This window comes from Cyprinodon variegatus, unplaced genomic scaffold, assembly GCF_000732505.1.
Source record: "Cyprinodon variegatus isolate N-32 unplaced genomic scaffold, C_variegatus-1.0 Scaffold970, whole genome shotgun sequence".
NCBI lineage: Eukaryota > Metazoa > Chordata > Actinopteri > Cyprinodontiformes > Cyprinodontidae > Cyprinodon > Cyprinodon variegatus.
In genome coordinates this window covers 286,907-300,338 of record NW_015151423.1, presented here as the reverse complement: position 1 = coordinate 300,338, position 13,432 = coordinate 286,907, and the positions used below count along the sequence as shown (strand labels likewise).

Below are 13,432 nucleotides of genomic sequence, written 5' to 3'. Positions count from 1 at the left end.
ATTTGTTTTTACAAAAGTTGCATGTTACGACTTTTCACTTTACAATGCGCAGGCTGTCTGCGAATTGAGACGCAGCTTGCGTTTGCAGTATCGGTCATCAGAACAGTTGACGTTACTGCCGTTTGAAAACAGCCTTTGTTCACCAGCAGCGCTGGCTCGCGCTGCCGTATTTTCTTTTCTTCCCACGTTTCAACAAAGTGGCAGTGATGATGACGGCGGCGGATGACGCATTAATCGCGCGACACAACTAATCGATGATAAAATTCGTTGCCAACGCTTTTAAAAGTCGATTTTTATCGATTTTATCAATTCGTTGTTGCAGCCCTATCCAGAACTATAACGTACAATAACTGATAATAAAACAAAAACTATTTTACTAAATCTTTTAACCTGAGCATTTAATTCTTAGGCATTTTAATATTTCCATCTAAAAAAAAAACAAACAAAAAAAACAACACATGTACATTTCCTGGAAGTTAGCAAGGAGTTGGGGGAACAAAATACAGAATAAAATCCTTTTATAAACCTGTATTTATAAAACTGTATCTCCTCTGAGTAACTCTCTTATAATCATGATCATCATTTAAAGTTAATTTGGAAAAAAAAAATTATAGTCGGTCTGATTTAAGTCGTTTTACTTTAATTTCATCAAGACACCCATACTGTTTCGCTGAGCTCCTATAGCTCAGTGTAAAAAAAAAAAACGGCGGCTATTCTCTACATCGATGATGTTCTTTTGGTGAACTCGAATATATAAGAAAAACATACTTGGTTGATAAAAGCTGGTTTAATTTCTCAATTGGGTCCTCACAAATCAAGACAGATTCATGATATTTTATTTTACTACGTAAGAAATAAAATATTTTTATGAACTCCTCGCAGTGCACTTGCGGACCACTAGGAAATCCGCATACCACAGGTTGGGAATCACTGCTGTAGAGAACGTGGAACTTGATTCTGCACATCTTTACCAGGGGTACCAGTGGCTGTGGGTATAAGAAACATCATATTGCTTCAAAAAAAAAAAATCTTTAATGCTGTTGCTTCCAGTTCATTTTTTCCCTCTATTATTTGTCTGACTTTTGGTTTTATACTTATAAGCAGCTTTGATTGAAAATGCCAGCACCTGCATGAATTAATTTGTTTCAAAGATAAATAAAATAAAAAAAGACTATAAAGAAAAAAGACATGATAAAATTTGACCTGACCTTTTGAATCAATTATCTCCTGTTGGGAAAGTAGGACATGTTATGTTGTGAGACTCTTTCTCAGTGAGTATATCGTGTCCACATGTTCATCTCATACTCAACCGATCATCCAGAACTCCTTCCTCATCTAGAACGCTCTCCCTTGGTAATATGGCCAGGCTTGGAGTAAATACAGGAATGAGGTCATGAGCTTTTGCTCCCCACTGCAAGTTACATTCTCACGTTCAAAAGGTTCACCATGTGGCATGAAAAAAAGTCAGTGTTTTATCTTGATTTGCTGCTCATTCTGTTCAATGCTAGAAATGGATGCTGAGCATTACCAAGTTCCTAAATAAACAAAACATCTCTGGAAAAAGCAGCACATTGTGAAAGGTTTCATCCTCTGCGTGAAGGATGTCCTCTGTTCTCAGTGCTGTCATGGTTGCTTCCATTTGTCCCCAAAAGGCCAAGTGTTCTTGGGTGTGTTTCTCTCTTATCTCTGTTGTCCATGTTGTGTATCAGCCTGGGAAATGACTTTGGTGATGCCAGCTCACCCCTCACTGCCACTCTCGCTTCGTAAGCCAGCCTCATCGTCTCGGTCACCCATCCAGCCACCTCTCACCTTCACTCACCCCCACGTCTCACCCACACCACCCTCCCCTTGTTGTCTTTCTTTCTGTTAACTTACGCTGTAATTGTTTTCAGTTGATCTTCACTGTGATTATTTTTAGTTCAAAATATAGATCAATGATGATGATAAATGATTTATTTCGTTCTGTTAGTAGCTAAGAAACCCAATAGATATTCATCCATATTTTCAATCTAGATTATCCAAAGATATGAGAATGAAACTCAAATTCCACACTTAATGATGACGTTATACAAGTGCCGTTTGGTTTTTAATAGATATAAAAATTAAAAAAATAGACAAGTTTAATCAAAGTCCCTACATATTTACTTTTCTTCACCAACCTCCTTCGTCTTCCCATTGATCGATGGGGTGAGTTATAACACTGACCAATAAATTTATTTAACAGGGTGAGGAATTAACATGCATGGATTTTAACATTTAAAAACCGCCCAATAGATTTAAACTATGCTGGAGGCTTTGAAAATGGAAGAATTGTTTCCTGACCCTGGATGGTGAGCAGTTATCAGCTGATTAGGCTTCATAGAGCGTTGCTCTCTGAATGGCTGGACCCGTATCCTCATCATCATGTTCAAAACAGCAGGAGATCAGTGCCAATAAATCCAAAGGGTAGCTGGATGCACAGTTCTGGATGAACACAAATACATAGAAAAAAATAACTGTCACTGGTACATTCAGAATTGGAAATATATTCATGATTTATAGATATAAATTATTTCTATATATGATATTAGTGAAAAATGGACGAGGCTCCACGCTGCAATCAGTTTAACAAAGATCCATAGTAATCAAACTAAGATTAGGAAACAAGTAAAATAAGCTGTATATATCTATAACATATTAAATGTTATAGATGGGTGTGCTGTTCTCCTTGGAGTTTTTATTTTATTTATTAATATCATCTGTTAACCCCTCTGTGGCCCCTGTTGGCTTTAACCAGCACAAATTAGTGTTTAAACATAATGAACAATTATTTGTTTTGATCTTTTTGCGTGAAGCCACTTTTTTGAGTGAATAATTCTTTGAATTTATCCATAAACCTGAGATATGACGGTCGGCATTTAGCATAATGCTGCCTGGACGTTCCTGTTAATCTGATCAGTTCTAATTAGATTGACGTGTCATTAATAATGCCTCTATTTAGTTACTATGGCTACCACACATATGTCTGACCTTGCGCTTCTCACACAAACACCTCTGTTAAACTGCACTTTTTTTTTCCTTTTTCTACTCACTTGGCTGCGGTTACCATTGGTAACCATTAAATAAAATGAACTCTTTGTCTCGCTTCATTTTCTGTGGGTTTGGCGTAAATAATAACCCTTTAGCATGTAATCCACTCGGTGTTTATTAAATGAGACCCCTGGTCATGTTCAAAAACTGCACCATTCTGAAGTAAAACCAAAAAAAAAAATGTTTTCCTTCTTTGATCATCTGGATGAGTGTTTAATTCTTTACATTACATACAATTTCTGAATTTAAAGGAGTAAAGAGGTTGTATTGCCTTTTTCTGGTGAGGTAACATACTGAAATATAATGGAAAATAAAATATTATGATTTATAATTCTCCAACTGTATCATTCTCTGTATTCCATGATCTGTGATCTCCACTACTTTTCATGAGATAATTATTTCCATAACATTCTGGACCCAATGAACGGATATTTATGCAATGAATGGAGAGAAAAAAAAAAATAAAAAATATATATATATATATAAATTTAATGGGTAAGGTCAGCTGTCTCTCCCGGTTGTTTTCAGAATTTAGCCAAAATAATTAATTAGATTATACTTGAAGGAATAAAAATCAATAAAGATGAATTAGTAGTTTGAGTTCCTGACTTGGATTAACCCTTACCTCCCTAGCTAGCTTCATGATGGATGCGGTTCTTATCTTTTATAAATACTGGCTCTAGTTGGTGGCAGAAAATGGGTCTTTTGTTTGAAAACGGTCCAAATTCCTCAGATTCTTCATCACAGATGAGCAGTTGAAGATTTATCTGAAAACATGAACACAAAACATAAAGAAAAACGTCCCTAAACATTAATCATCATCATTGCCTCACCTTTTCTGTGTATTTTATTATTATTTTATTTTAAAGTCATCCAACTTTGGGTTTGATTTTTGCATGAATGTGAAGCCTGCATTGAGTTTTGTCTTCATTTATTTTTGTGCTTGTCTTGTTTAATTTCTCTTTCTGTTCGGTGTTCTGGTTTTAACCGTTTAACATTTGACGTCGTGTTTACAGTGGACAAAGGAGGAAAGCCTTCGCCAGGCTGCCGTAGCCAATCAGTTTATCCCGATGAACACCGACCCCAAGGAGGTTCTGGAAATGAGGAATAAGGTGCCACACCCTCTTTGTGTTTAAGGGCATTAAATGTCGACTTTTATAAGAAGCTGCACAAGCAGCTGAGGATCAGTTAAGCAACTTAATTTCGTTTTAATGTCTTTCTTTTTAGATTCGAGAGCAGAACCTGCAAGACATAAAGACTGCAGGACCCCAGTCACAGGTTCTGTGTTCCGGCTCTGTGGTGGAACGATCTTTTAACCAGGTCAGTGTGAAATCAGCTCTCCAGTGCTTTTCTGCTGTAACTTTCCTCACCTGGACTTAATGCTAATGGAGGCATTGAGGCTTTTTCTTGTTAATTTTAAGCAAATTCTCTTAAGGCTTGAGTCCAGGTCAGGATTGATGCTTTGAAGCATGGATTTCTTATGGACACTGAGCTGCATTGGAAAAAACAAAACATGAGAAGTAATTAGGTTTTGATATTTATTACCATAAAACAACCCAATTCACAGGACAAGACGTCTTCTGTGTATGTATAATTGTAAAATAAATTAATTTAATAACGGGTATGCAATGTTTGAGAGGTAAACAAATGTTTTCCATGTTTCTGCTCAGATTGTGTCCATTTTCATGCATAGTTTTATTCGTGAAAAAGGCGCAGCTTTGTTTGCAACCTTTGGAGTTTAATTTTTTTGTTTTTGCATATTAATTTTTTTAATTTCATATGTTGGAAAGGATGCAGATCAGGTCTTGGCTCTCAGATATCTTTTTGCATGGCTCTGGTTATATCCTGTGAATTTTATTTGCATTTTTTGCATTCTCTCTATGATGTTCTGGGAAATGTTTGACCCAAAACCTGAAAGAAATTAGACTTTCAGATAATTTAGTAGTCTGTTAGTATTTTTCCTATTTCGCATTTCTGGTTTTAACATAATAAAATGGTAGTAACATTAAATGAGGCATGAGTGATGAAGCTTCCTATCATATTACCGGTATAAGCCCCAATCTCAGTTTGGCTCCCCTTGCGGTGACTGAAATGCATGCTGATGGTTTTATATTTTATTGCTGTCATGTTTTTCAGACTGCTGTGCTATAACACTCTATGTTTTCAGTATGTTTGGTTATATAAGTGCATTAAAAAGGTATTCATACCCCTTCAGATTTTACACCTTTTTTTTCAGTTACATGCTTTGGTGTTTTATTGGGAATTTATCAGATAAACACGGTGGAGTGAATAGTGGTTAAGAGGAAGGGAAATAATTTGTCCGTTTACAGCCCACATGGGTCAGTGTTTTCACTGTAATTACAGCTGCGGCTGTTTTTGTCCGTTCTTATCTCTACAGATCTTTAAGCTAAAATGTCTTTTTATGATCAGCTATGGGATTTAGGTCTGGATGTAGGCTGGACTGCTGTGCTTTAACTTAAAAAATCAGTTTAAGGCTGTCTTCCTGAAGTACAATGAATCTCTGCCTCGGTGTTATTTTTTTATTAATATAGATGTTTTTTTCTTTCTATAAGCTTTTATGTAACTGCTAAAGAAAACCATCACAACACTATGCCACCTGGCCACATTCATGTGGGGATGATACAGATGTTGATAGTATAGACGTCGTCTTTCTTTACCTTTTTGATCTCTGCAGCCACCGCAGAATTATCTTACTGCTTGTGATCAAAGTTCTTATAGTCCAGCCTGTTTATGTTGTTAAAAATAACGTAACTCAGCATAAAACTTCTACACAGCTTTTACACTTGACCCTGCTAGATTGTCCATTCATCTTCATGATGCTTTTCCCTCTCGCTCGCTTCTGAGACCTTCTCAGAACAAATACTTTTCTTAATGGACTCCATTTATCGTTAAAGCGAATTCTAAAGGAAATAGGATGCATCATAAATTACTTTGGACATTCATCCTTATTGGATTGATCTAGTTAAAATTGGCCATCTTACTGTTCAGATTTTTTATTTAAGAAATTTGAAAATCCATCTTTTGTTTTCTTTTCCTTCAGTCTAATCATGACCTACTTTATGTGGGTCTGTCCCATCATGTCCCAATAAAACACATTGAAATGAACATGAGGAAAATATGAAAAAGTTTAAGGGGTGTAAATACTTTTAAAAAGCACCGTGTATTAAAATGCAAAGGTGGAAAGTCGAGATGTGAACTGGAATGAAAAAAACCTCAGAAAATGACTAAGTGACAAAAAATACCCTGATTAATATTTCAGATAAACACTTTCTTCTGTGGTCTTTCCTCCTTTGTGTGAGTGTCTGTGAAAGACGGTGACTGCTTTGTTGAATTTGCACGTTTGTTTCCCCCTCCCCACTATTGCAGGACGCCCCTCTTTCTGACTGTACAGACACTATTGACGGCCTTGATGTGTCCGAGGGGTCCTATAGTCCTGCTAAAACAATTAGAAAGGTACTTACTGCCAGTCACAAATATATTTTCCCCTTTTGTTGGATGCAAACATTTGGGCACCGTTTGTCCAAAATAGATCCTGGATCTAACAACTTGCACTGGAGAGGGAAGAGGGAGATATGGGGGGGAAATAAAAGGGGGGTGAAACTGCACACAACCTTTCCAAGGAATTAAGGTGTTTCAGTGCAATAAGTTTATATTTTTAGCCGCAAATCTTGTCTTTTTAGTGTTTCTGAGTCTGTAAACATCAGTTTTAGTTTGCACATTCACACTGCAGCCTGAAGTGACCCAAATCCGATTTTTTTTTTGTTGCCCATATGCGACCTGGATCTGATCTTTTCATAGCTGTCTGAACAACACAGATCCGATTTTTTCCAATCCGACCCAGGCCCCTTGGCTACGTGGTCCTGAATCCGATACGAATCTGATCTTTTTTCAAATGCGACCTGTGTGTGAACGTCATTAATACTCAACAAAGGTCACTATTCTGCGTCTTGCTATGCCGAAGCGGCAAGAAAAACGACAACCAAGGCAGATGATGATGCGGAGGGCAGTATTTATGTTTAAACATATTGAAAAGACTGAGTTTTTATGGTTGGAAAAGACCGCTAGATGCGCTCCGGTGCTACCATCCATGTTTACTTACAGGAAAAAAAGCGCACGCTGGTCTGTGACGTCCTCTACTGCACATTGGGGACACTTGCGTTGTATCACTGCAGTTCACATAGGAGATCACATACAAGTCGCATATATTTGGAAATATGAACGCCAATGCAAAAAAATCAGAATTGAGCATCAAGGCCTGCAGTGTGAACGTAACCAAAAAAAATATCACAAAAATCTTCAACGGAGACCAAATTTATTAACCAATGTAGGCCTGGATTTGGAGTCTGACACAAAATGAAAGTGGAAAAACTACAGGCTGATCCAACTTTGATGTAATGTCAAAATGAGGCTCTGTATTGTTTGGCCTCCACATGCCTGTATCTCCTCCCTACAATGCCTGGGCATGCTCCTGATGAGGTGCTGGATGGTATCCCTATGGAGCTCCTCCCAGACCTGGACTAAAGCATCCACCAAATCCTGGACAGTTCGTTTTACAACGTGATGTTGGCGTATGGATGGAGACATGATGACAGACGCAGCAAACCTTCTTGCCACAGCTCGCATTGATGTGCCATCCTGGATGAGCAGCACTATTGGAGCCACTTGTGTTGGTTGTAGAGTCTGTCTCAATCTACCACGGCTGTGAAAGCACCACCAACATTCAAAAGTGATCAAAACATCAGCCAGAAAGCATAAGTACAGAGAAGTGGTCTGTGGTTCCCACCTGCAGAAACGCTCCTTTGAGTGTGTATTGCTAATTGCCAAGAATTTTCACCTGTTGTCTATTCCATTTGCAAGTGTTGCTTGTGTGTGTGTTTGTATAGGATTGTATAAAAACTGTCGGATTAAACAAAACAGACTGATCTTCATGAAGATGCCGTTGAGTAAACAAACTGCTGAAAAAGCTACACTAGATACTGAAAGGTTCTGGCCACCACTTCTAATGCTACGTTTCCACTCTTCCGCGCTTTGGACAGTTTTCTTTCCATAGCTTTGTTCCCCCTGTGACGCCAGGCTCTGTTTCTGTCCTGTCTGTCCTAAAGGGTGAGCTGGTGACTGCATCCAAGGCCATCATCGAGAAGGAGTACCAGCCCAAAGTTATTGTGAGCAAGACTGGTCCCAACCCCTTCAATAAATTTACAGACCAGGAGCTGGAAGAATACCGCCGGGAGGTGGAGCAGAAACAGAAAGGTGGTGAAGGTAAATGTGGAAAGGGAAAAAGGACTGCAATAACCTTTGAATCGTAGCAAGAAAAAGTTTTTCTTGAGTTTTTTTATTTAGTTTTTTAGGTGTAAAAAAAAAAAAAAAAAAAAAAAAAAAAAAAAAAAAAAAAAAAAAAAAAAAATCAGTTTTACTTTTCTGAAGTGATTGGTGATTGATAAACAAGATTTTTAAGGTCATAAGTTGTACATATTGTTATGTCTGCACACAAACATATTAAAACATGGATTTACAGTGAAAAAACAAGAATGTACGAAAGGATCAACCTCTGGTGCACCCAGACCTAAGCCACGGACTGTATCATCGGGTCAAACCTCTTTTTCCACACCAACTGATTCACCAAGCTTGGACCAACCTCCAGCTTCCCAGAGGGTCACTCCTCCTCAGCCTGCGGGCGGAGGCGTAGCAGACGATGTGTTCTTAGCTGCAGACGAGGTGCCGTCAGGGCAGCATTCTCCGCACAAGGAGTTCCACAGCGCGGTGCTGCAGGCCCTCAAGAAGCCATCAGCTGTAGAAGCGGCAGAGGGAGGTCAGGCTTCAGGTACACCAGAGGCCATCCGCTTCCTTCCCTGCTCATCCTGGGCTTGTCTTACAACCTCAATGGGGAACTAGAAATTCCTGCCTGCGTTTTCCTCTCCTTTCTCTGAGGGTGTGGAGTCTGCTGCTGTTATTTGGCCTTATGCTAGCCTCCTCCTTTCCCATATTTCATCTCTGAAGACTGCTTGTTTTGGGTCCTCCCCCTCGATCCCTGTGTCTCTGATGTCTTGTCTGAAGGCATCAAATCTGTGGCGAATTTTATTCTGCTATGCAGTTTGATTGGACGGAACAGAGGAGAGAGGATGCCTGGAGTTCCTCTCTCCTCATGTAATAAAAGTCCCTTTGTAGAGAAATTTGAGCTTGGTAATCCAATCAAAGGATCAGATTCATAAATTCATTTTCTTCCTACTAACTTGTCTTTTGATTTGTTTATTTTTTTGGTGTCATGTGTCTCTTGTTTCCATTACCGAATCATTTCAATCTGGTTTGAGGGTTCTCTATTGAAAATGTTTCAATAGGTCTGCTGTGTTTTGTTCCTGGTTTATGTATCTTTGTTTTTCCTTTTTTGTGTTAAAACAAGCTAATTGTCCTACAACCTTTTTTCTTCCATTTAGAAATTTAAGGATTTTAGTTATTTTAATGTTTTTATTACCCATCCTGCCTCCTTTTAATGTGTGAAATTACTTAAAATGCATTAAGCTTGTGTTGCATTAATTATGATCTTACAATGGAAATTTAGGAGTGACAGTAAACATTAACTGTGTTTCCATTCAACTGAAATTCAAATTTTAAGCAAACTTAAGTTGGGGGGGGGAAGAAATTCCATTCCATTTCCATTTGGTTTGACGCAAGATAACCGTAAAGCTCATTGCCGTCTTACATCGTCTCCATTATGTCGTCAGGCATGGCTGCAATAAATTCCAGTATTTCATAATGGATTAATACAATTAACAATTCCTCTTTAATAATTCAATTTAAAAAAGTGCAATTAGAAAATGTTTTTTGATTAGGATTATAAATTTCAAGATTTAAATGTTGCATTAGAAATGGCTGGTTTACTTTATCAGTGACTCTCAAGGTCCTCCATTAAACACAAATGCCTCAAGCGTTAAAGACGTTTTTGCAAATTAAAGGGACTTTATTTGAATTTTTCTGTTTCCATCAGGCTTTTCTTATGTGATTCTTCAAAAATTATTGAAAAAGGTGATGAAAACGCACAAATTAACTTTTAATGAATACATTTAATCAGCTTGGTTTGGGGGGGAAAAAATCCAATTTCTGGGATCATTGAAATAATTATCTGCCATTGTATTTTAGCACCATTAATTCAGAACTCAATAATTGCTTAAATATAATTTTACCTGAGGCATATAGTATTACCTAACCAGATCAGTGTTTCTGGGACATTTTTAACATTCATTCTTCATTATGTAATTTTCCTGGAAATAATATAACACTAGCACACTAAGCAGAAAGATATATATACTGTATTTTCTGGACTATATTGCGCATCTCACAAATTTCTTTTAAAAAAAACTCGAAACATATATACATATAATCCGCTACGGGCTATAAGCCGCTGATATCTATTGAACTGTCCCCCACCAAACCTGTAGGAGGAGCTCTACATATCGCAGTAAGGACAAAGAAAAGCGCTAGCTCCCCTTAGCTTGTTAGCTCACAGCAATAAGATCTTAATCAGCTCCATTTCAGCTCTGCAGGAATTGGGCCCTTTCACTTCATTGGTTTGGCAGCTTTAATGTGGCAAATAAATGGCAAAATGTGAGAATTCTGGATATTTGCTCTCTGTTGTGCATGCTGCTACCATGTTCTTGTGCTAAATAAAAATTAGCCCCTTATTCTTTCATTTCCAACTTTGACTTCCCCCTCTTGACGGTTAGGAAAAATCTATATAAAAGCAGTGGTTCAAAGTGTGGGGGGGGGGGAAGTTGCGGCTCATAGTCCTGAAAATACGGTAATCCTAAATAATGGAAACAGGTCTTTAGAAAGAAGTTAGAGAATAGATTAAAAAAAAATTAATGTCTGTTTTTATTTGTGTAAACTGTATGGTAACAAATACTGCTGATCTCCAGAGCTCCCTCTTTAATATCTGCATTGAAAGGGGACATTATGGTAGCAAATTGTACATAAAGACCAATCAGACATCTGTTTTTTTTTCTTTATTTTTTTTTTTGTCCAGAATAACAGAGGTGTAATCATGTTAAGTTTTATGTGTGCTTCTCTGTGAGATTAACCTAAAAAGTATATTTTTCTTTAATAAATACCCCAGTTAGCTTTATAGTTGGAGTGGGAGCGAATCTCTTGCCCACTATAAAGTTTAGAAGAGGAACCGTGATGCTGTGGGCTTGTTTCTTCCTAAGCAACAGAAATCCTTCTTTCATGGCCATCACAGTTCCCAATTATGTAAAATGTTAGACTAGAAACATCCATCTTCCCTTATTCACCAGAGGCAGACGCACAAAGTATGAATGGAAGGGGAATTTTTGTGAAAACGATTCTTGGAGTTCCTTTAGTGCTGCTGCATTGTAGTATTCATTGTCAGGGCTGGATCTGCTGTTAACAGCTTTTTAATGCTGATGTTTCTTTCAGATTTAGAGCAACAAGTAGAGGCTGAGGAGGATGACCCTAAACCCACATCCACACCGCCGAGCACCCCGGTCAGAGCAGAGGAAGGTACGTTAGCCTGATGGTCGCTGGTTCTGCATGGGTGTCCCTCGGCTCTTGTGTTTAAAGGACTTGCAGATGGAGCCTCTCCACCTGCCTGTCTCTGTCTTTGGGTCTGTTGTGGTCTTTAATACTACTACTACAACTTTTGTGTTTCTGTAATAAAAGTCCAAGAGGAGTTTTTATTTTTTTTCCCCCTTTTTATTGATAATTCTTGCAGGGGAAAAAAAAAATAACCAGGAGGGTGAATATTTCAAATAGTAGATTTTTATAGCTTCATTAACCACAGGGTTAAAGTTGAACTTTTATTCTCCTTCTTGGTCTTTATTACTGTTGGATTACACCTTTGTAAAAGTATTATTTGTCTTTTATAGTACAGCTTTTGATTGCTGGTGTAATCTGATACAGAAATGTTTATGACGTCTCTGTACAGCCTCTCGTCTCTCCTTTCACTGGCATTCACCATCTTTTTGGGCTCTTCTCAGAATTGTTCCCCCTCTTTTTTTTTTATTTTGAATCTTCGGTTATATACCCCAACCCCATTTTTATTTATTTTATAATTTTACCATGGTCCCTGTGGTTTGATCTGCATAGACATTTGTTTCTACTTGTGCTTTTTTTTTTTCTTTGTGGCTGCGATTACAATCAGGGGATGGAAATACAAAAGAGTACCTTTTGCCATAGTAAGTATGTACTGTTCCACCTCCTAATTACTGCTCACCCCTCACTACGTTTGTTTGCTCATTCAGCCTGTTTTCCTTGCATGGCTTCAATAGATGTGAGTCGTTGTCTAAATTAACCAATTTTGGTTTTTAACAATTCTTTCTGCTCTGAGTTTCTAATCTGGGCTTGGTGGGGGTTATTTCAGAGCTCCTTTATCCGTCTTTTCAGTACTTCCTTTTGGAATAAAGGAAGAAAGCCCCTCAAAAATAACTTAGACAAACTTTATTTATTTTAAATTTGGCTGGAAAACACCATGGCAGCGCCCGGTTGCAGTGACCAGATACAGCTCTTGACAAAAATAAGACATTTTTTTGCTTCCATAAATCTGTAAAGATGGAGTTTTGGAGCAACTGCTGAAGTAAACCTCACAGCCCTCTCACTCTTTAGTGTTAGATGACCTCTCCTCCTAACGATTTACTCACTCTAAAATTAAACAACCCCTTGCACACGTGCTCATTCTTTAAATGTATATTTATGTCTCATTCAAAATTCAACCTTCAGTGGTTTTAAAATGTGTTGAAATGTTGTCTGTCCTGCAGGCGTGTCCTTTACCAGGTACATGAGTGCTTTGACTGTAGCTTTCCAACCAAACTGGCTGCTGCGGGTTTAGCTTGAAACCTGGTTGTTGAAGGCTGGCTTTATGGCTTATTGGTCTCCAGTTTTCCATTTTTATCTGTGGTGTTTGACCTTATCGCTGTTCTGATCGACTCCACTTGTTGAGTGAAGACGCAACTAAAGGTTTTCTGTGGTTTTGTTCATAACTGGTCCCTCTCTTTCGCATGGGCTCTACTAAAATAATTAACGTTGTCGTCTTTAGCTTGTGGGACTACTTTTCAGGCTGTTTGTTGTTCTCAAGCTGATTTTCTGGATGCAACAGAAGTCTGTCTTTGCTTGGAGTTGCTTTCAAATACGTAGGTTAATTAGTCACATTGGCCATTTAAAATCTACTTTTTGATACCAGAGCTATATTTGCATACATTTTTTTCATAATTACTGTTGTTTTTTTAATCTTTTTTTTTTTCTTTTTTTCTTGAGGATGTCATAAACTCCTCTCTGCAAGCAAGTTTATGTGTGAAAGTAAACATGTATACCCCAAAATTCAACTTTAGATCAATTA

At 37.9% G+C, this 13,432-nt stretch overlaps 1 protein-coding gene across 1 annotated transcript in view; it reads left to right on the top strand.

Moving 5' to 3' along the window:
- The window catches only part of add1 (adducin 1), a gene marked incomplete at its 5' end in the record, with an annotated part of 23,303 nt that overhangs the window by 4,517 nt on the left and 5,354 nt on the right, over positions 1-13,432 (top strand). Inside the window, 5 exons of the mRNA XM_015398886.1 lie at positions 4,086-4,181; positions 4,297-4,389; positions 8,193-8,349; positions 8,606-8,911; positions 11,518-11,601. Coding sequence (XP_015254372.1) covers positions 4,086-4,181; positions 4,297-4,389; positions 8,193-8,349; positions 8,606-8,911; positions 11,518-11,601 — 736 coding nt within the window. The remainder of the gene's footprint in view (positions 1-4,085; positions 4,182-4,296; positions 4,390-8,192; positions 8,350-8,605; positions 8,912-11,517; positions 11,602-13,432) is intronic.